General features: G+C 38.4%; 1 protein-coding gene across 1 annotated transcript in view; it reads left to right on the top strand.

Annotated features, from left to right (window-relative positions):
* Positions 1–447: 447 nt before the first annotated feature.
* The window catches only part of shisa8b (shisa family member 8b), a 57,312-nt gene continuing 37,303 nt past the window's right edge, over positions 448–20,456 (top strand). The window contains exon 1 of the mRNA XM_059324909.1: positions 448–1,094. Coding sequence (XP_059180892.1) covers positions 448–1,094 — 647 coding nt within the window. The remainder of the gene's footprint in view (positions 1,095–20,456) is intronic.

Genomic DNA, 20,456 nt, shown 5'->3' with positions numbered 1-20,456 from the left:
TCAGTTGCTCTTTTGAACCTAAAAAGTTGCGTAATGATCACGTCTGACTGTACGTTAACAGCCTCCAATAGTGATTGTGACTGACCTGACCTGTGTCCTCTACCCTTTTTTCATTATAGATTCCATAAGCTTGTCAGATCAATAGATGCATCACGTGCCATATATCTATTCGACTAAAAATCTATTCTGTCTGAGTTTTTACAGGAAAGTGCTGCCGATCTGTTTGATTGTCAGTGAACTTGCACATGTAGCAAAGTGCTGCTTAGCATCTTTAAAAAACTCCATGAAGACTTGTGTTTGTTGAGATATAATCATTTTGTGTTAATGCATTTGTAGCAGTCAAATAAATATATCTGAAAGTCTTTTTTTCTTTACACCTGTCTCCAAACATCTGTTTCCTGTCCAAAGCCTGCAGGTGGGACGTGACGTACGGTTTCTCCCAGCAGCATGGCGGCCATCAACCCTTCTTCCTGCTACCTTCTCCTCCTCTTCCTCCTCTCCTTCCTTATATCTCAACCCGTCCTCACCCAGGACCCGTCTGTCACCACGGTAACGGTAGCAGAAGGCGACCCGTTCATCGTCCCCACCACGCTGGCCAACCAGACGACTCCCAGCTCCGTGGAGACGACCCAGAACACTCCTCTGGAGACGGGGCTGTCCACGCCCACCAGCGGCGGGGACGCGGACGACGAGGACGTCCTTCCGTCAGGTGGGACCCGTTGCCAGGGTTACTACGACGTTATGGGCCAATGGGACCCGCCGTTCAACTGCAACGCCGGCGTCTTTCTGTACTGCTGCGGTACCTGCTTCTACCGCTTCTGCTGCCAGTTCCGCCAGCAGCGTCTGGACCAGAGCATCTGCTCAAACTACGACACGCCCATCTGGGCCAACACGGGCAAACCCGTGGCAACCATCACCGAGGGCCAGGAGGACCAGGACCGGGACCGCACGCACCTCATCGTCTACATCATCTGCGGCGTGGTGGCCATCATGGTGCTGGTGGGCATCTTCACCAAACTGGGCCTGGAGAAGAGCCGCGGAGGGAGCGGAGGAGGGGGAGGAGCGGGGGCGGGGCACGCCGACCTCAACTCCAGGTGAGGAGCATGATTATGTGTGTGTGAGTAGCCGTTTTCTATGGACGTTTTTTTCCGGAGCTGCCCTTTCACACATGTTGCACACAACAGGAGATTCTCCATGTCAGATGCATTTTCACCTGCAGGAAGTACTTTGGTTGGTTGATACGTGGTGCCTGGTAGAATGTGCACGAAGCAGGAAGTGATGCAAGAGTGCTGCAGTGACATAGCTGATTCCTAGTTTGGTCGTAAACAACCGAAGCTCTTGTTGGTCCTTGAATTTGCCGTTACTGATAAAAGTTCCCGAAAAAATATGTAAAATAGCTGCAAAGAAACACAAAGAGACTCGCAAATGACTCAAAAAAGGGGCAAAACAATTACAAAAAGACACAAATTGACTACAAAAAGACACAAAGCAACAAATAAATATTTAAAACATGATTACAAAGAGATACAATACAAGTAATAAGAAACAGAAAATGGCTATAAAAAGGGGTAAATCAAGCACTGAACAAAAATAACTACAAAACCATTATAAAATTCCACAAAGCAACAACAGGGAGACACAAAATGATCAAAGATAGACACTAAAAAAATACAAAAAGAAACAAAAAAAACTGCAAAGACACACAAAGAGACACACTAGACTTGTAAAAAAAAAGAAAAAGAAATTTGAAATAACCACAAAGAGACGTAACACAACTTCAACGACACAAAAAACAACTACAAAAAGACCAAAACAATTACAAAGAGACACAAAGCCATGAGACTTAACAAGTGTAACTATAAAAATCTTGTTATCTCTCCAGTTTGACATTCACGTTGGCATCTTTCTTTCTTTATCACCCTAAAATATTTGTATTTTTCCTGGTTTTGCAGCAGCCACATAACATCATCAACACACACAACTTGCTCACTGTTTATTCTCTGGACAATGACTCTTTCCCCATTAGGGCTCATTTGAAAAGTACACAAATGTAACTGCAGAGTTAAGTCATTTAGATGTTTAAGGTTTTTAGGTTTAGGGTTTCTAGGTTTAGGGTTGCAGCGCATGTGTGAAAGGGGCTTTAGTGTAGGGGGTCTGTCTGTCCACACATAGAGAATAGATTGAAGCAAACAGTTGTCTGTATTTATGTCTAGGTGTGTTTTTGTGTGTGTATTTGCATGCATGTGCTCTGATGCTTTGCAGACATGTTGGAAAGTTGGAAATTCTGATTCACACCCTGCAGAAAAGAGACGAAATCTGGAATTCAGAGCATAAAATCTTCAAGATGCAGCTTTGTCTTTCATCAAAAATCCTGCCAGCTTGGAATTTACAACTTCCAACTCTAATGTGCATCTGCAGGCGTACTAACCTGTGCATGTGTGTGTGTTTGCTTGCACGTGTATCCAAATCTCTGAGTCTTTTCTAACAACACAAAACCAAGTTTGACCAGCTCACTCCCACCTCACAAAACTTTTTTAGAAGCAGAAGCTCACTTTGTCCTGGAGGCCTACTGCACCTGGGAAGTTTGTCGAACTTAATATCGAATATAACTTCGAATTTAGAGTCAGAGAGAGAGAAAAGATGAAAAAAAGTTGGCTAAATCCTGTTGATCTTTCATTTAGAGTGTGTAAGTAATGTAACTCTCACTGCTCAGGTGTGTTTGCATGTTGTAAGTGAGACATACTTGTAATTTTTTCGATACACACCTACCTTTGCATTAATCACACCCTTATTTTGCTTTTGCTCATTATTTTGTAATACGTTTCTAATTTTGCATTTGTCTTTGTTTTTTATTTCTTTGTGCCTGTTTTTCTTTCTTTCTGCTTTCTGTTTGTTTTTCTCCATTTTGTTTTTCATATTTATTTTGTATTTTGCCCCTTGTGTACCATTTGCTTTGCTTGTAAGCATAACTTATATTTGAAATAAACCAAAAAAAATGAAAAAAGACAAACCGAGTTTTTGCTGCAGTAGCTGTTAAGAGTAGATGTAAAGCACATGTGACGCAAATTGGAAATTATTCCTTCTTTCCAAATTGCCTGCAAGGTTTCCCCACTAAGCACATGAAATCACTTTCTACACTTGTGGATTGAAAAAGGAATAATTAACGGGCTGGACTGTCATTGCATTTTCTCTCCATTAGCTGAAAAACTGACTTTGGTCCACAATTAGCATTTACAGTTTGGTTTATCCATCAGATCACACTCATGTTAACAGACATTAGCGCTGCGCTGGGGCTAAAGACGTGGTCCAGGGTTAAATCTGTTCGCCTCAGGAAATCATTACAGCAAACAGCACACAGCATGGGCTCAAATCCCCCCGCTTTCATCCCAAACTACCCAGCCCTCGCTAGCTGCCTCTCCTCATTCTCTATCTGGAGCTAATTCTTCTTATCTCTCCGAGCTGCTTGTTTCTGATCTCATTTTCGTCCATGAATCTCCATTTCATCACGTGCCGTTTGTTCCTTTCATCCTGAGTTTCTTTCTCACAAATTACAGTGTTTATGTTCCTCATAGTTCTCTACGCTGGCCCTTTATTCTGCAGCTATCATCCACTCTTTCTTCTCATCCCCTTTTTCTGTTCGCTGGGCATGGATTGATTACTGGAAAGACCTACTGGGCACAGGTCCAGGGGCCAAAAGTGTCAGAGGCCCCTCTGGCCTTGACCTGCAAAATGTCAATGAAAGAGACACAAAGCAACCAGGAAGAGACTCAGTGACTACAAACAAACCAAAAGAAGAGACACAAAGAGACTAACTACGACTATGAAAAGAGGCAAAAATACACAAAATCACTACAAAGAGGCACAAAGAGACTAACTATGACTATGAAAAGAGGCAAAAAATACACAAAATCACTACAAAGAGGCACAAAGAGACTAACTATGACTATGAAAAGAGGCAAAAAATACACAAAATCACTACAAAGAGACAAAAAGAGACTAACTACGACTATGAAAAGAGTCAAAAACACACAAAATCACTACAAAGAGACTAACCACGACTATGAAAAGAGTCAAAAATACACAAAATCACTACAAAGAGACTAACTACGACTATGAAAAGAGGCAAAAATACACAAAATCACTACAAAGAGACAAAAAGAGACTAACTACGACTATGAAAAGAGGCAAAAATACACAAAATCACTACAAAGAGACAAAAAGAGACTAACTACGACTATGAAAAGAGGCAAAAATACACAAAATCACTACAAAGAGACACAAAGAAACTATAGAGATTGAACTGATTTTTAGAGATACAAAACAACCACAAAGACACTCAAAACATCTGCAAAGAGACAAACAACAACAACAAAGGGGGACACAAAATAACTACAAAAAGACTGAAACAATTACAAAGTGACATTAAGCAACTACAAAGTGACCACAAAGAGACAGAAAAAGTCTACAAATGAGGTAAAACATTGCAAACAGCACAAAATAACGTCCAAAACAGTTACAAAGTGGAAGGTAGCAACCAAGGTTATAAGAGTTTTGGAGTTTTCATTCGTTTTAGTTTTAATTTCGTTGTGAATTTTTGTTTTCAAATTCAATTACTTTTAATTGGTTTTTAGAGTGAGTTTGTTAGTTTTAAGCATTTTCCAAAAAATAAAAACTAGTTAAAACTAGCAAACTCACACTAAAAATGAATTAAAACTAACTGAATTAGAATTAAAATTATAGATCACAACAAAATTAAAACTAAAACTAATGAAAAATCAAAAACTATTATAACCTTGCTACAAACAACAACAGAAAGAGGCTAAACAAGTCAGTGTGTCTTACTCTGATGTCTGAGGGGGGCATTTGTGTGTCTGTACTCAGGGGCCCATTGTGTCATAATGTGCCCATACCCAAAGAACTGAAGCAGGGGCCAGTTACAGTTACCTCCTCCCTCCCACCTTACTCTGCTTTCACTTATTTTTTACTGACTTCTTTTTGCATTTAAATTGTCAAAGTGGACAACGCAGACAGTCACCAACTCCTCCATCGACCAGCAGCCGTACTCGTCTTCCATTAACCTGAGCTGTGAAACTCATTCAGCGGATAACACTTAGCCAGGATTAATATTTCCTGCAGGGTAGCACCTCACTGAAATAGAAACACTCCAGCTGCATAAACACCCTCCCCCCCACCCTCCTCCGTGAGCCCATCTCGACAGATTACCGCTCCTCCTCACGATTAAAGAAATTTCACCAAGATTACAGCTTTACCGTTTCTGGACTGCTCTGCCTTGCATGCTCATTTAGTTATTAGCCCGCTGACATAAATCCCTGGTCCAAAAGTGAGCGTGCAACTAAGACCTCATGTACTGCTGCACACTTCATGAGGTGAAATGCAGGAATATGTACACACGCCCACCCAATTTAGTTAGAAGCACAAAAGGTAACTTCTCCACTCTGCCATGCACCTGCCCTATTTTTTTTATTTCTTTCATTTCTCTTCCACATCGTCTTTCTCATCAAAACCTGCAAGCAGATGATGATTAACACCCTGAAATCCCACCAGTTCTCCCAAATCAGCTTTGAAAGTTAAAATCCAAAGTGATCCTCTTCTCAGATTACCGTCCTCCCACGCACACACTGCAAAAAGTCAGCTCTTAAAAACAAGAAAAAAAGTACAAAAATTAGGTTTATTTTGCTTAAAAATAGCAAAATTATCTGCCAATGGAACAAGAAAATTTGGCTTGTCAAGACTTTCCAAAACAAGTAAAAATATCTAATCTCAATGAACCCACAAATACCTTAGAATTAGCGTATTCACTCTTTTTTTTAGTAACTTTGTGTCTTTTTTTGGTAATTTTGTGTCTTTTTTTAGTCATTTTGTGTCTTTTTTTAGTCATTTTGTGTCTTTTTTTGGTCATTTTGATACTGCCTCCAGCGGCCCCCAGGTAATTTGAGTTTGAGACCCCTGTTCTAATACATGAACCCGACCAAACCTGGTTGGTGGAGTGTGTTTGCATGCTGCACTAATCCTCAGCCAACAACGGGAATGGAGAGCGTCGCCTTAGGTCATACGTGTCACGTCTAATGAAAGGCCTCAACTGGAGAGCGGCTGGCTTTACACCCAGAGAGTAAACAAACACCAATGACCTTCATGATTTACACACACATACACACACATACACACACACACGTGCACTTGCAGTGATTTATAGTTCAATTAACAACAAGAAAGAAAGCGGTGGCATTTAGGTTGCGTGAGCACGGTTCAGATCACCACAGTGAGGGGGTCGGGATAGCCAGGAGGGAGATGCTCTGCAGTACAAAGTCCAGCTAACACGAGCGGAGGACCAATATGGTGGCCGGGGTCACATGGTTCAAACAGAGGGTGGGTTTGTGCGTGTGCACATGTGGGAGAGTGGGTGCATTCAACCGAGAGCGTGTGTTCATGTATGTGTCTGGCCATTGTGTGACCCCTGGCAACAGGAAAAAAAAAAACTTTCCAATATGATATACAAACATATATTCAACAATTCACCAACTTCTAATGGTCGTGACATCTGTTCCGTCTATGTTTAACCCTCTGGAGTCCATCTATTTATTGAAAATACACGTTTTATTTACAGTAATAACTTTATTTATATATGATATGTAGACAAGCTGAGAAAGCCAGTTAAAGTTCAATCATAGGAAAAAACAGAAAAAAAATACAAAATGACTAAAAAAAAGACACAAAATGACAAAAAAAAGACACAAAATGACCAACAAAAAAGGACACAAAATACTTACAAAGACACAAAAAGACATGAAAAGGATTAAAAAATGGACAAAATAAGCTCGGACCCCAGAGGGTTAAAGTTCAATCATAGGGGCTTTCACAGTGTGCCATTTATGTTTCTAGACCATTTTTAAAATGTGAATTTTCTTTCTACAATGAAAACTATTACTATTTTTAGTTTACATGCAAATAGACTGTTTTGTAGCTTTATTATTTGTTATTTTTTCTGCTGTTTCTATAGAAACCTGTGTCTTTTGTTTGTATTTTCGGTTCCTGGCAGCTTTATACTTTGTTAATTAAAATAAAATGAAAAATCTGACAGATAGCCAAGTTTGTGTGGAGAAAAAGGAGCCATGCATGTGATGTAAGGACAGACTGAAAGTTGATAAACAGAGACAGAAATTAATGCATAGGAAGTTGACAAATTTGAACCAAAATCTCCTGGACTTCAGAGGTTTAACTTTGGGTTTTATGGAGATACGAGGCATTTACACAATTTGCATACAGATCTATAGGCCTATGTCTGACTGTGTTTGAATGTAGGTTATCTCCAGTGTGTGTGTGTGTGTGTGTGTGTTTTGCTGCAGCAGGCTATTTAGCCATAAAGTTATGTAATGAAGGACAGGGTCACTTAAAGGGTTTGACTGCTGTGCCCTGGTTTAAGGCAGACAGATCAGCAATATTCAATACAGTGTGAGCAAACATATGGACCACAACTGCACGCAACAAATAGGACCGCTTTTCCATTTCACCCTCTCTCTTTCTCTTCGACAAAAAATGACAAACGTTTTTTTTTTGGTTCTTTAATCCCTCTTGATGGCGTATTAGAAAGAGAAACTCCTGACACTTTATAATGAAATAACTGCATGACTTGTTAGAAAGCGATTAAGTCATTGATAAAAGGAATTAGGTATCAGATCTGCAGTTATAAAAGTTCTTTACATTACCACAATGCAATAATAGGGGCTTGTGGTAATAACTTTTTTAATACATGGATTTTGTAGGATGATCTGAACAATTCCTGCAGGATAAATTTAAGACAAAAACAGCAACAAAGGAAGTTATGCTAGAAAGTGATACTCAATAAATGTATAAAGCTACTTATTACAATTCAACTTAAAAAGACCTTTAAGTAGGGTTGGGACAACGAAGCTTCGTGAATTATTGCTTTATTTTTTCAACCCCACTAGATGGCGGTCTTGGCTTTTAAAAAAAGGCTTCAGCAATGGTGATTGAGTGTGTTTTCAGCCCTTTGTTGAACAAAGAGCGCGATCTCTTGCACTGTAAAAAATTATCTAAATTAAATTTAGGGTAAAATATCGGCAGCTTTGGTTGCCAGAACTTCACAGTAAAAAATATGTACATTTAAATGTAAATATCAGCAAAAACTGTCATTTAGACTGAATATCCCTGTTATTTTTAGGGTAATTGTGTCGTCGTGACATCATGGTATTTCTCCATTAACTTTACATGAAAATGTGATATTTTTACAGCAAAACTGTGTGTTTCCTACATTTTATGACAGTAAAGTTTTTTGCTATTCTTTGATTTATGGTAATTTAAAGTGTCTATTACGCTGATATACCATTTTTAATTTTACGCCCTATTTCTAATGTAATGTGGAAGTGTTTTACTGTAATTTCTACAAACATTTTTTACAGTGTGGGCTCCGTAAATAAAGCAAATGCTTCATGAAGCTTCGTTGTCCAAACACTACCTTTAAGTGATACCCAAATTAATTTCTTCCTCTCTAATAAAAAGACACACACACACACAGACACACACTATTTAAGAATCAGATTCTGTACTAAACAGGTCCAGCTCACTGCTGGACTTCCATCAGGTGGACATTAAAACAAGTATAAAACCTGCTTTTTGAAAAATTGTCTATCTTTGAACCATCGCCCTATTGAAATTAAGTGTATGAAACTATCAAAAATGAAGGTTTACTCACCTGTTAGTAGGAATATATTTTTTCCCAGATGGAAAAGGGCCAGAAAATGATGTTTTGAGTGATTTTTAGTGGTGCAAAATGGCAAAGCTGTTTCCTTTGGAAAAGTCTGCAAAATAGGGTTTCAATATGGCCGCCTGGAGGTCATGTGACAAATTAAAGCATTGCTATTGGTTCCCTAAACTCTTCCCTCTTTTTTAAAGTATCGCATCACTCTAAAACATGCTTTGTATAAATTTGACAGGCCAGAAATGGGTATGTTGCCTGAGGAAAACACCGTACCATAGAGGGTTAAAACAAATCTGAAACAGTAATGCAATGAAAACATGTTTCCCTCGAAACGTACAACACAGCTTCGTTGTATGGGAATGTAATTTTTAGGAAATAGGGTTGAAGAAATCAGAACCAAAGTAAATCAAGAATAATGGGTAACGCTTTATAATAAGGTCCTTAATAACCATTAATTAACAAGTAATAAGGCATTGTTCTCGCTTTAGATCCTGTTGTTGCAAAAAGCATAGTTAATTTATAGTTAACTTATAATAGATGAGCAATAAAGTATATTTTAATATCAATAAGCAAACAAAATAAGATTAATAAAGGCATGGCAAAGACATAATGGGTGGGTCATGGGTGTTTGTAATGCCATTATTAACACTTATATAAGCTTATAAACACACAATAATGTTAATAAGCATCTTGTAAGGACTTACAAGGGCCTTATTACTTGTTAATTAATGGTTATTACAAGGACCTTAATATAAAGCGTTACCGAATAGTGTTTATGGATTAATGAATATGTTAGAGACACGTTGACTTGTTTTTAATTCGTAGATCTCTCTGTTGTTGCTAGTTTCACCATGACTTCCTCTGGTTTAAAAAAAAAAAGACACTTCAGGCAGGAAGCAAATGACACCAGTGTGAGCCCTAAATACCTGCCATGTGAGAAAACACGACTGAAGTTTTCTGCGACTTTCCTCAAAGTTTCCTCCTCCTCTGCTCCACTTCTCAGCTCCCCTCAATCCCTCCTGCCTTCTGATTACCTCCAGGGTTGAGCTGTCAGTCTCTATCACCTCTCACCTGTCACCACTGTGTGTGTGTGTGCGTGCGCACGTCTGCATGCGTGCACGCTCGTGAGTAAACGTGTTAAAGTGTGCACACGTACGCGCCTGCGTCACCACTTGCTGCAATTCCTCCCAAAATGAAAGGACATGCAAGTTGACAGCTTCCTGGCTGTATCAGATGTGACATTTCTCGCCCTCCAGCTGCTTTACCTTCCTCCCTGCTCCTCACTTGCTCCTCCTCAGTCCTGCTGGGCTTCGCCGGGCCTGCACACACACTTAAATGTGGGTCAGCGCCCACTGACTCAAGGGGTTGCTTGGCTATACTGGCTCTTTGTGTTTGTTTTTGTGGTTGGACTGTTTTTCAGGGTGAAGAAAAAATGGTTGACATCTGAAAAAAGTAGAAAGATTGGCAGCTTTTTATCTGTCTTACCTTGAAGGTGGCATTTTCATTTCTAAGACTGTATAGCAACGCTGAGATGAACATTTTGTCTGTCACAGTCAAACTCATATCAGTCAAAAGTGAAGTTCACAGGCCCAGCAGACACACAGTGAGTTGGCCCCTGTAGCTTTATTTCATCCATCTCCCAGAATTCTAATGGGCCATCTGTCTACAGCTTCAAATAGGCAAAGAAACCAGCTAAAACAACCCGTAACTTACTTAAAAACTTTTAATTTAGCATAAAACTGCATTTTTTTCCATAATTAAGATGGCTGAATTTTGAATATCACTTGGCAGCTTCTGTCAGAGGAAAGAGCTACAAGTTAGCTTGTTAGCATGACAACAAGATCACTCAGGTGCTTCCTGCATCAAACAGCATATTGATAAACTAAAAAAACGAGTAAGGAACTTGACTTGAGAACTGAAAAACGACTATAGGACCATGTTTCTTTCATCTCTGCTTTAGAGAGGAAACTAGACAAGTTAGCTTGTTAGCATGAAAACACAACACAAGTGTCACAAGTTAGCTTGTTAGCATGAAAACAAAATCACTCAGGTGCTTCCTGCATCAAACAGCATATTGATTCCCTAGAAAACTAGTAAGGAACTTGACTTGAGAACTGAAAAACAACTATAGGACCACGTTTCTTTCATTCATTCAACCTGAGAGGAAACTAGACAAGTTAGCTTGTTAGCATGAAAACACAACACAAGTGCTCCAGGTGCAGCCTGCATCCAACACCTGCACAATTACTCATATACAGATACATCTAAAAAAAAATTGAATATCATGAAAAAGTTCAATATTTTTTGTCAATCATGTCAGAAAGTGAAACTCATACATTATATAGATTCATTAAGCGTAGAGTGAAATATTTCAAGCCTGTTTTTCTTGCAATTTTGATGATTCTGGCTTAGAGATAATGAAAACACAAAACTCGCAGGACTTTTTACTAGCAGGACATTTTAGAGTCTTCATGCTTCCACAAGCTCTTTGGAGATGCTGATTTCATTTTCCAGCAGGACTTGGCACCTGCCCACACTGGCAAAGGACCCAAAAACATCTCTCCTCCTTTCATTACCCTGAACATACTGCTAGGCAATTTCTTGTCTGTCCAGTCTGTCAAGCCTGTAGAACCAGTGTTTCACACAGGATTTTCTGAGACTTTGATGGGGGGACCCAAACAAAGTAGGGGGGTCCGGAAATGTTTTTGCCCTAAAAGCTTAAATTTGGTGCCTCTCACACATTCTAATGCCACTATTCCATCTGAATCCAATCATTGCATATTTTAATGAATTATTGTAAAGGAGAATATAAGGGTTCTGTTTTATTTAAGGCATCATATTTTGACAGTCTTCTTGTAAATGCTGTGGTGGACTCTGCTAACACATCCATGTGCTCTTATTTTGAAAGCTACATGTGTTTGGTTTTAATTTTGAAGGCAGGTCTTCTTACCATAATGCCTTATGTTGTGTTCCATTGACACTGAAAGTCGGAACTTGGAGCTCAGGACAATGTCGAAAATTCTGACTTTTGTGTAGACCTTGAACGCACCATTAGCCCTACCACACAAACGCCAGACTCTATGTGCACTGCAATGTAAATTAGTAGGTGGGGGTACAGTACATTAGACCACTTCTTCTTCTTCTTTTTAATGGCAATTTGCAACCAGACAGACCAACACACACCGCAATAGTCATCCACCAAAAATCTGCTTGGCATGTTTGCTCCCTTTAATCAACATGGTCGGATGCCATTTTTAAGAGTTTAGCTAAGATGTCCACAATCAACTTTTCACTGTTGTTTTCACTGCATTTTGCCAAAATTGTCAATGTGAACGCACTTCCAACTGCCAGTGCAAGTACTGAAGAACACTAGTTGAGGAAGACCATACAAGTTAGCTTGCTCGCATGAAAACAAACCTACACAGATCCATAATCCATAATACAATATAGGCTTCTGGATAACTGATAAATCACCATAGAATCTCTTTTGTTTTATTCTCAAGGTGGCTGAAATTCAATTACATAAAGCAACCTTTGTGCTAAGGGAAAAGGCGACATTATGTAAGAAAACATAAGCCTTCATTGATCTCCAGAGGAAAAGTTCAGGTGTTGCAGCAGCACAAAGACAGAAATAAGTATAGTAAAAATAAGAATAACAATGAATAAAGTAAGAAATGTATACACCTAATATAACAAAAGAAGTAAAAATATAAATTATACCATCTCTTGAAGCATAAAACTAAACCACCCAGATTCTGCCTGCATCTATAGCTGAATAATAATCCACATTCTAGGCTATTTGCAAACTGAAAAAACACCATGTGTGTCAGCATTAATCCTATTTGTCATGCACACATAACCACAGCTCTCTACATGTCTCAGAAATCAGCAGTCATATGTAAATGTCTCATTGCCTCCATGTTGATTGGTGAGGTTTTTTGACAAAAAGCACACAAAAGCAATTTTGATGTAGCATTTTGTGCACACTTAAAAAAGGTTTCTGTGACCAAGCTGTCTAACCTTAAAAAAAATGCCATGCCATCATTATTTTTAAGAAAATGTTTGGATTTTTACTTTTGATTTTTTAGTTTGGCTCATGTCCCATTCAGTAACATGGAGGGCCGGGGATTATAACACAGACTGTATATACATAATGGACGTAGTCACCATGACGACACCCGTTGGTTTGTGGCCCGTTGGAAGCATCAAGTTCAGCGTTACACTCGTCGCCATCTTGTTTCTGATACGGGGAGAAGACCATATCTGGACTGGACTCTTTTCTATCTATATAACGTTGTATATAACTTTATTGACACGTTGCCGTGGATACGCATTGTTCTGCTTCTCTCCTGATGACGGCTCGCCTTGTTAGTGACCTGTCAATCAAAGGTAGCCCCGCCCCAAATCATACGATTCTTTATCTTCTATTTTCTTCTAAATGGGGCCATTATTTACACTATTAACATCAAATTGTCTTCAAGAAGATTTTTTTTACTAGTGATTGAGACCATAGTGTTGTCCTAAAAAAACATTTCTGAGGTAATAAATCAAGTGAGAAGTTTTCAAATTTTGCATTGAAATGAATGGGCAAATTTTTTTTGCAGCTAAACTTAGCACCCCCTGCTGGAATTTTGGGTAGAATGCAGTTTAAGGCACTTCCTGGTTTGCCTCCCTGCTCAGGCCAGGAGGCTGCCGTCTGGATTATAACCTATACTGCAGCCAGCCACCAGGGGGAGATTGGGGTGTTTTGGCTTTAGGGGAGCTGTCAGGCCGTCCATCTTTATATACAATAGACAGCAGCAACCCACAGCAGAAACTAGGGATGGCAACTGATAAGATTTTAATAATACCAATGCTATCATTACATCAATTCTGCTTATCAGTATGATTCTTTATGGATTCCCTTATTAATATTTGATCATTTTTTTGTGTAGGCCTTTCAGCATCAATGCAACTTTTGTTTAAATTTACGTTTTCATATATGGTAACGAACCACTGCTTTTCGCGTGAAGGCGCTACGGTAAGAACGTGTTAGACACGCCTTCAAAAAAAATCAAACACATGTAGCTTTCAAAATAAGAGCACATGGATGTGTTAGCAGAGTCCACCACAGAATTTACAAGAAGACTGTCAAAAATAATGCCTTAACCCTTAATAGGGCACTAGAGAATATTGGAGGATATTACATACAGTCAGAATGTGTAAAAAAAAAACATACGGACCCGGGGGAGGGGGGTAATATTTTGAGAAGAAAGTTTACAAGATTAAAGTGGCAAATCTATGAGAAAAAATGCGCAGATTTATGAGATTTAAAGCGGTGAATCTGCAAGAAAAAAAGTTGCTTTTTTCTCGTAAATCTGCGACTTTTTTCGTGCAGATTTGCCACTTTAAATCTCTTAAATCTGCGACTTTTTTTCTTGTAGATTTGCCACTTTAATCTAGTAAATTTGCAACTTTTCGAAATATTACAAATCCATGTGGTTCTACGACCTCACAGAGAGACACGGGGACCCCATTTTGGTATCCACTGAAGTTCTGTAAAAAATCCCATCTGCGCCCTTGCATGACACCTTCTCCTGTTGGAAGTTTCGGTAGATGTAAAAAAATTTTATAAATATCAGTAAAACATTCTGGCATCGATAAAAGGAACTGATAATGCATACGATTCCAATGGATTGGACAATTTAAAAACCTTTTACCAACTGCAACCGGTTCTGGTTTTACATCCCAAGCAGAAACACAAAACTACTTCTGTGTGTGTGTGTGTGTGTGTGTGTGCGTGTGTGTGTGTTTAAAATGCAAGTTGTCATCCTCTCACTCTATCAGTAATCGTCAGTGACAGCGAAACTGGCTTAAACTGTACCTTTGATGAAAAAAGGGAGCAATGAGTGACAAGAGAGCGCTGACAGCAGAGAGGGAATAAAGAGATTCTGACACGGAGATTTCTGCCACAGTCGTTTTACTTTTCCACTGGATTATCTGAAAGTTTTGTTTCTACAGTTAAAAGATGATGGAGGGGCCCAATGTGTGTTTCTGTATGTGAGTTTATTATTTAAGATCCACATGCTTCTTTGTCATATAACGGTTATTTTCATATCAAAAGAATAAAAGCATGCAAACATACTTCAATTTAAACCTCTGAAGTCCAGGAGATTTGGTTCAAATTTGTCAACTTCCTATGCATTCGTTTCTGTCTCTGTTTAGCGTCTTTCAGTCTGTTTTTACATCACATGCATGGCTCCTTTTTCTCATCACAAACTTGGCTATCAGTCAGATTTTTCATTTTAATTTAATTAACAAAGTATAAAGCTGCCAGGAACCCAAAATACAAACAAAAGACACAGGTTTCTATGGAAATGTACCTTTTTTTTTTTACCCATTTATCCACAAAAAACAGCAGAAAAAATAACAAATAATAAAACTACAAAACAGTCTATTTGCATGTTAATTAAAAATAGTAATAGATGTCATTGTAGAAAGAAAATTCACAGTTTAAAAATCATTTTAATTTAATTAACAAAGTATAAAGCTGCCAGGAACCCAAAATACAAACAAAAGACACAGGTTTCTATAGAAACAGCAGAAAAAACAACAAATAATAAAGCTACAAAACAGTCTATTTGCATGTAAATTAAAAATAGTAATAGTTTTCATTGTAGAAAGAAAATTAACATTTTTAAAAAACACAGGTTTCTATGGAAATGTACCATTTTTTTTTTTTTTTTTTTTTTTTTACCATTTATACACACAAAAACAGCAGAAAAAATAATTAATAATGAAACTACAAAACAGTCTATTCGCATGTAAATTAAAAAACACGTATTAACAATGTACCAGTATGTACCAATTTATTTCTCTGTTTACCTGCTAAAATGTAATCTGAATGTTTTAGATATATCTATGTGTAAAAAATGCTTTTGTGATGATATTCATTTTTGATAAAAACCTGTAGAAGTCTTGAACAAAAAGACTTTAGTGGAGAAAACACTAAAAGTAGAAACAATTTTTTTTTGGGAATTATTTAGACACAAGCCACTTTTATAAATTTTGTGTTTCTATGGTTTTGTGTTGTTTAATATTAAAGATGAAATACACAAAAAACAGCAGAAAAAGTAATAAATAATGAAACTACAAAACAGTCTATTTGCATGTAAATTAAAAATAGTAATAGTTTTCATTGTAGAAAGAAAATTCACATTTTAAAAATGGTCTAGAAACACAAATGACACACTGTGAAAGCTCCTATGATTGAACTTTAACCCTCTGGGGTCGGAGCCTATTTTGTCCATTTTTTAATCCTTTTCATGTCTTTTTGTGTCTTTGTAAGTATTTTTATGTCTTTTTTTGGTTATTTTGTGTCTTTTTTTTGTCATTTTGTGTCTTTTTCTGTCTTTTTTTTGGTCATTTTGTGTCTTTTTTAGTCCTTTAGTCCAACATAAAATGTGATTTTTAATCTTTTTTTAACTTTCAAAACACTATCATGCTCAATAAAGAATGTTAAATGTTGCAAATGTGAACAAAGTTTTCAAATCTAACATATAAGAGGGTTACATCCAGTTCTATCATTTTATACTAAATATATTTGAGCTTGTCTCCAGTTTTACTTGGTATATCATCATCAAACTGAAACTGGCCTCATGGAGTTTACAGCCAGAACTTTAGAGGTAAATTTACAGTAGGGCTCCACGCTGCTTTGTTTTCTAGTCTGGATGTCATGAAGAAGTCTGGACCTGGAGCTTTTGGAGACTCCAGAGGGTTAACTGGCTTTCTCAGCTTGTCTACATATCATATATAAATAAAGTTATTACTGTAAATAAAACATGTTATTTTTAATAAATAAATGGACTCCAGAGGGTTAACCAGAACCCCAGAGATAAAATAGCATATTTGTGAAAGTGCATGTGCTCGTGCAGTTACAGGATCAATAATTTGTGCATTAATGCATGAACAGGACATGAGGATGTACAGGAAGCATGTCATGTATGTCCTGAATGTAGATGTATGTATTCAGGACGATTTACATTGGTGTAATCAATGGGGTCACTGTTTCAGAGAGGATTTCTGTGATATTAGTTGTGTGTTGGGCTGTGGGTGATCTGGGCGGAGTAATTGATTGTTACAGGACATTAGCAGAGTCTCATCTCAATGTGGCTGTAATGTGATGGGAGAGTCCTGATGATCCCACACATCTCAGGCTCATCGCTCTTATGTAACATGTTGGAGAGGACAAAAAGAGTCCTGGGAGAGGTCACCTGGAGGTTGCACTGTAAAAACAAAAAATCTGTTTAATTGATGGTAAAATACTAGCCTGGCTAACACCAGACTACTCTCAAATGAGATCTAGTCTGGGAACCAACCGCTCATTTCTCCGTAGAGGAGGCGTGGTTTACGATCCTCCGGAGCCGTTTATTGGGCGCTTAGAATGTCTATCAAAGCGTCTGTAGGTAGCTCTTAGCCAATCAGATCAGATATACCAGATGACGTAGTAGAGCAACAGAAATGGATGTTTGTTGTGTGTGTGTCTGTGAGAGAGTGTTGCTTGCTGCTTTGCTTCTCCAGTTCTCGCTTTCTGCAAGATTATTTATTTTCACGCTTTATTCCCCCTCATGTCATTCAGCCACACACATCCACTGATTTAAGCTAATAGCCCCGCTACCGTAACGCCATAACGGTAGCGTAGCGCTACCGCTATTAGCCCCGCTACCGTAACGTCGGTGATCTCGATACGAGCCGGGGGACAGCGGAGCCGCCGAGAGACCTTTCGCCTTTCAACTTTCGCTCTAAACTATTTTAAACACCATCTACAGCTAAAGAGAGTTTCGCGTCTGCAGCAGCCATGTTGGATCCGTAAGAAAACTACAAGCTTCCGTCTGCCGGGTAGTACGCGTCATCGTCTTGCCGTCCCTCCCCGCTCTGTGATTGGATCCCTAAAACAGGGCTAAGAAACCTCCCTGGTTGCCAGACCCTTTGGCAGTTCGAAATGAAATCGAGCGCGCAAGGCAGTCTGGGTATACCCAGGCTAGTAAAATACAGTTGTGGTTGGCAGAAGTGGTTGGGAGAAAGGGCCATCCACATGCTATCCTTATTGAACTGTCTATATTTTACAACATCTCTTGTCCTCTCCTCTCTGATCTGTGTAAACAGACTCCAGCTCAGTCAAAGTTTGCTGTGTGACTGTTGGTCTCAGGCAAATCATCCATGGCTTCACCTTTTTACAGGATCCGTTATTTTGAGGAAATTTTTAAATGAAACATGTAGAATTAAGTGATTTGGTTGTTATTCCTGATTCATTGGATTGTTGGATATTTGTTTCTGGCTATGATAAATGGTGTAGTTTTGGCATTTTTAAAAAGAACACGTGGCTTTCAAACCAAACCTGCTGGTGGGTTGTGATGTTTCAGAGGGTTTAACCCTCTATGGTACGCATTATGATGCCAGTAAGGAAAAAATGTTTTTTTGTCTTAAAATTGACTAAATAAACATATTCTGAAATTTTATAATTGTTATTTTTTTGTCCGTAGGCAACATTGTACCATAACGGTGCACAAGTGAAAAAGAAAGTTTTTAAAACTAATTTTAACATAATTTAAGATTCAGTAGCTTCAACAGGGTACAAGACATAACATTTTAAATTTAAAAACATTATAAAAGGACCTTTTTTAACCGGTTTCTTGTCTGAATTGAAATGAATGTCTACAGTCTAAGTGTATGAAACTATCAAAAATGAAAGTTTACTCACCTATCAGTAGGAAAATATTTTTTTCCAGATGGAAAAGGGCCAGGAAATTATGTTTTGAGTGACTTTTTGTGGCGCAAAATGGCAAAGCTGTTTCCTTTGGAAAATGCTGCAAAAAAGTGTTTCAATATGGCCTCCTGGAAGTCATGTGACAAATTAAAGCATTGCTATTGGTTCCCTATACTCTTCCCTCTTTTTTAAAGTATCTCATCACTCAAAAACATGCATTGTAGAAATTTGACAGGCCAAAAATGGGAATGTTGCCTGAGGGCAACACCGTACCATAGAGCATGGGTCTCAAACTTGCGGCCCGCGGGCCAATTGCGGCCCTCGTGACGATACTTTGTGGCCCCCACCTTGATATGAAAGTTTAATGTGAGTTTTATATGAATGCCACTTTACCGTGTTGTGTATGGAAGGTCCCTTTAATTATCTATTTTGCCAAATTTTGTGTCTTTTTTTTGTAATTTTGTGTCTTTTTTTTTGTAATTTTGTGTCTTTTTTGGGTCATTTTGATACTGCCTCCAGCAGCCCCCAGGTAATTTGAGTTTGAGACCCCTGCCATAGAGGGTTAAGTGTCACTATATTTACATGCATTTTTTGTCCACTTTGACAAAGTTTGCTTGAAATAGTTTGGCTTAGCTGGAGAGATGAGTAAACAACCTTTTTAACACAGAAAAAAGGCAATAGATTGTAATGACATCATGAAGGTTTTGACAGTACATGGAAACTGATCCGGGCTCAACTTATTAACAACCATGCACCTGTTCATTGATAGTATCACTGATTTAAACGTGATGGTTTTGAACCACCACCAGCTATTTCTGTCAATCCATCCCAACCTGCCAGTCTTAATCTTTCAACCTGCTTTCAACCATCTGCGTGGCATTTTGTGTCTTTTTTAGTCATTTTGTGTCTTTTTTGGGTCATTTTGTGTCTTTTTTTTTAAATAATTGTGTGTCTTTTTTAGTCATTTTGTGTCTTTTTTGGGTCATTTTGTGTCTTTTTTTTTAAATAATTGTGTGTCTTTTTTGGTAATTCTGTGTATTATTTGGTCATTTTGTGTCTTTTTTTTTAGTAATTTTGTGTCTTTTTTTGGTAATCTTGTGTCTCCTTTTTAGTAATTTTGTGTCTTTTTTTGGTCATTTAGGTTTTTTCCTGTCATTTTGTGCCTTTTTTTTTGTCTTTTTGGTCATTTTGTATCTTTTTTTTAGTAATTTTGTGTCTTTTTTTGGTCATTTTGATACTGCCTCCAGCAGCCCCCAGGTAATTTGAGTTTGAGACCCCTGCCATAGAGGGTTAAGTGTCACTATATTTACATGCATTATTTGTCCACTTTGACAAAGTTTCGCCTAGCTGGAGAGATGAGTAAACAACCTTATTAACACAGAAAAAAGGCCAAAACCAGATGATAGATTATAATGACATCATGAAGGTTTTGACAATATGGAAACTAATCCAGGCTGCAATTTATTAACAACCATGCACCTGTTCATTCATAATATCACTGATTCAAACATGATCATTTTGAGCCACCACTAGCTATTTCTGTCAATCCATCCCACCCTGCCAGTCTTAATCTTTCAACCAGCCGCGCGGCCATCTTCACTCTTTCAAAGGCATCCGCAGAAACTCTCATGAAGCTCAGCCAACGCTCCATAAACACTACATAGCCCCGAGACAGGTGCAGTTTTTGTTGCAGATTAAAAGTCCAAATCAGCAAGTTGTTTGAGCGGCGAGCCAAGAGAAGAGTGCGTGGAAGCCCGAGGCTGTGCACGGCAATGAGTCAGAGAGGGGATGAGGAGAAGAGAGGGAAAGGAAGACAAACGATATGGTTTAAAGAGGGGAGGGGAGAGGAGAAAGAGACAGATTTAGGGCTGAGTTTAGGTGAGGAGGGGGCAAAGAGAGAGGGAGAAGAAGAAGACTGAAAGGAAAAAGAATTGAAAAATGAAAAAAAAAGACAAGAGGAAGTGATTTACATAT

Source organism: Centropristis striata, chromosome 21, assembly GCF_030273125.1.
Source record: "Centropristis striata isolate RG_2023a ecotype Rhode Island chromosome 21, C.striata_1.0, whole genome shotgun sequence".
Lineage (NCBI taxonomy): Eukaryota > Metazoa > Chordata > Actinopteri > Perciformes > Serranidae > Centropristis > Centropristis striata.
Note: the sequence above shows the minus strand (reverse complement) of the source record. Positions and strands in the feature narration are given on the sequence as shown.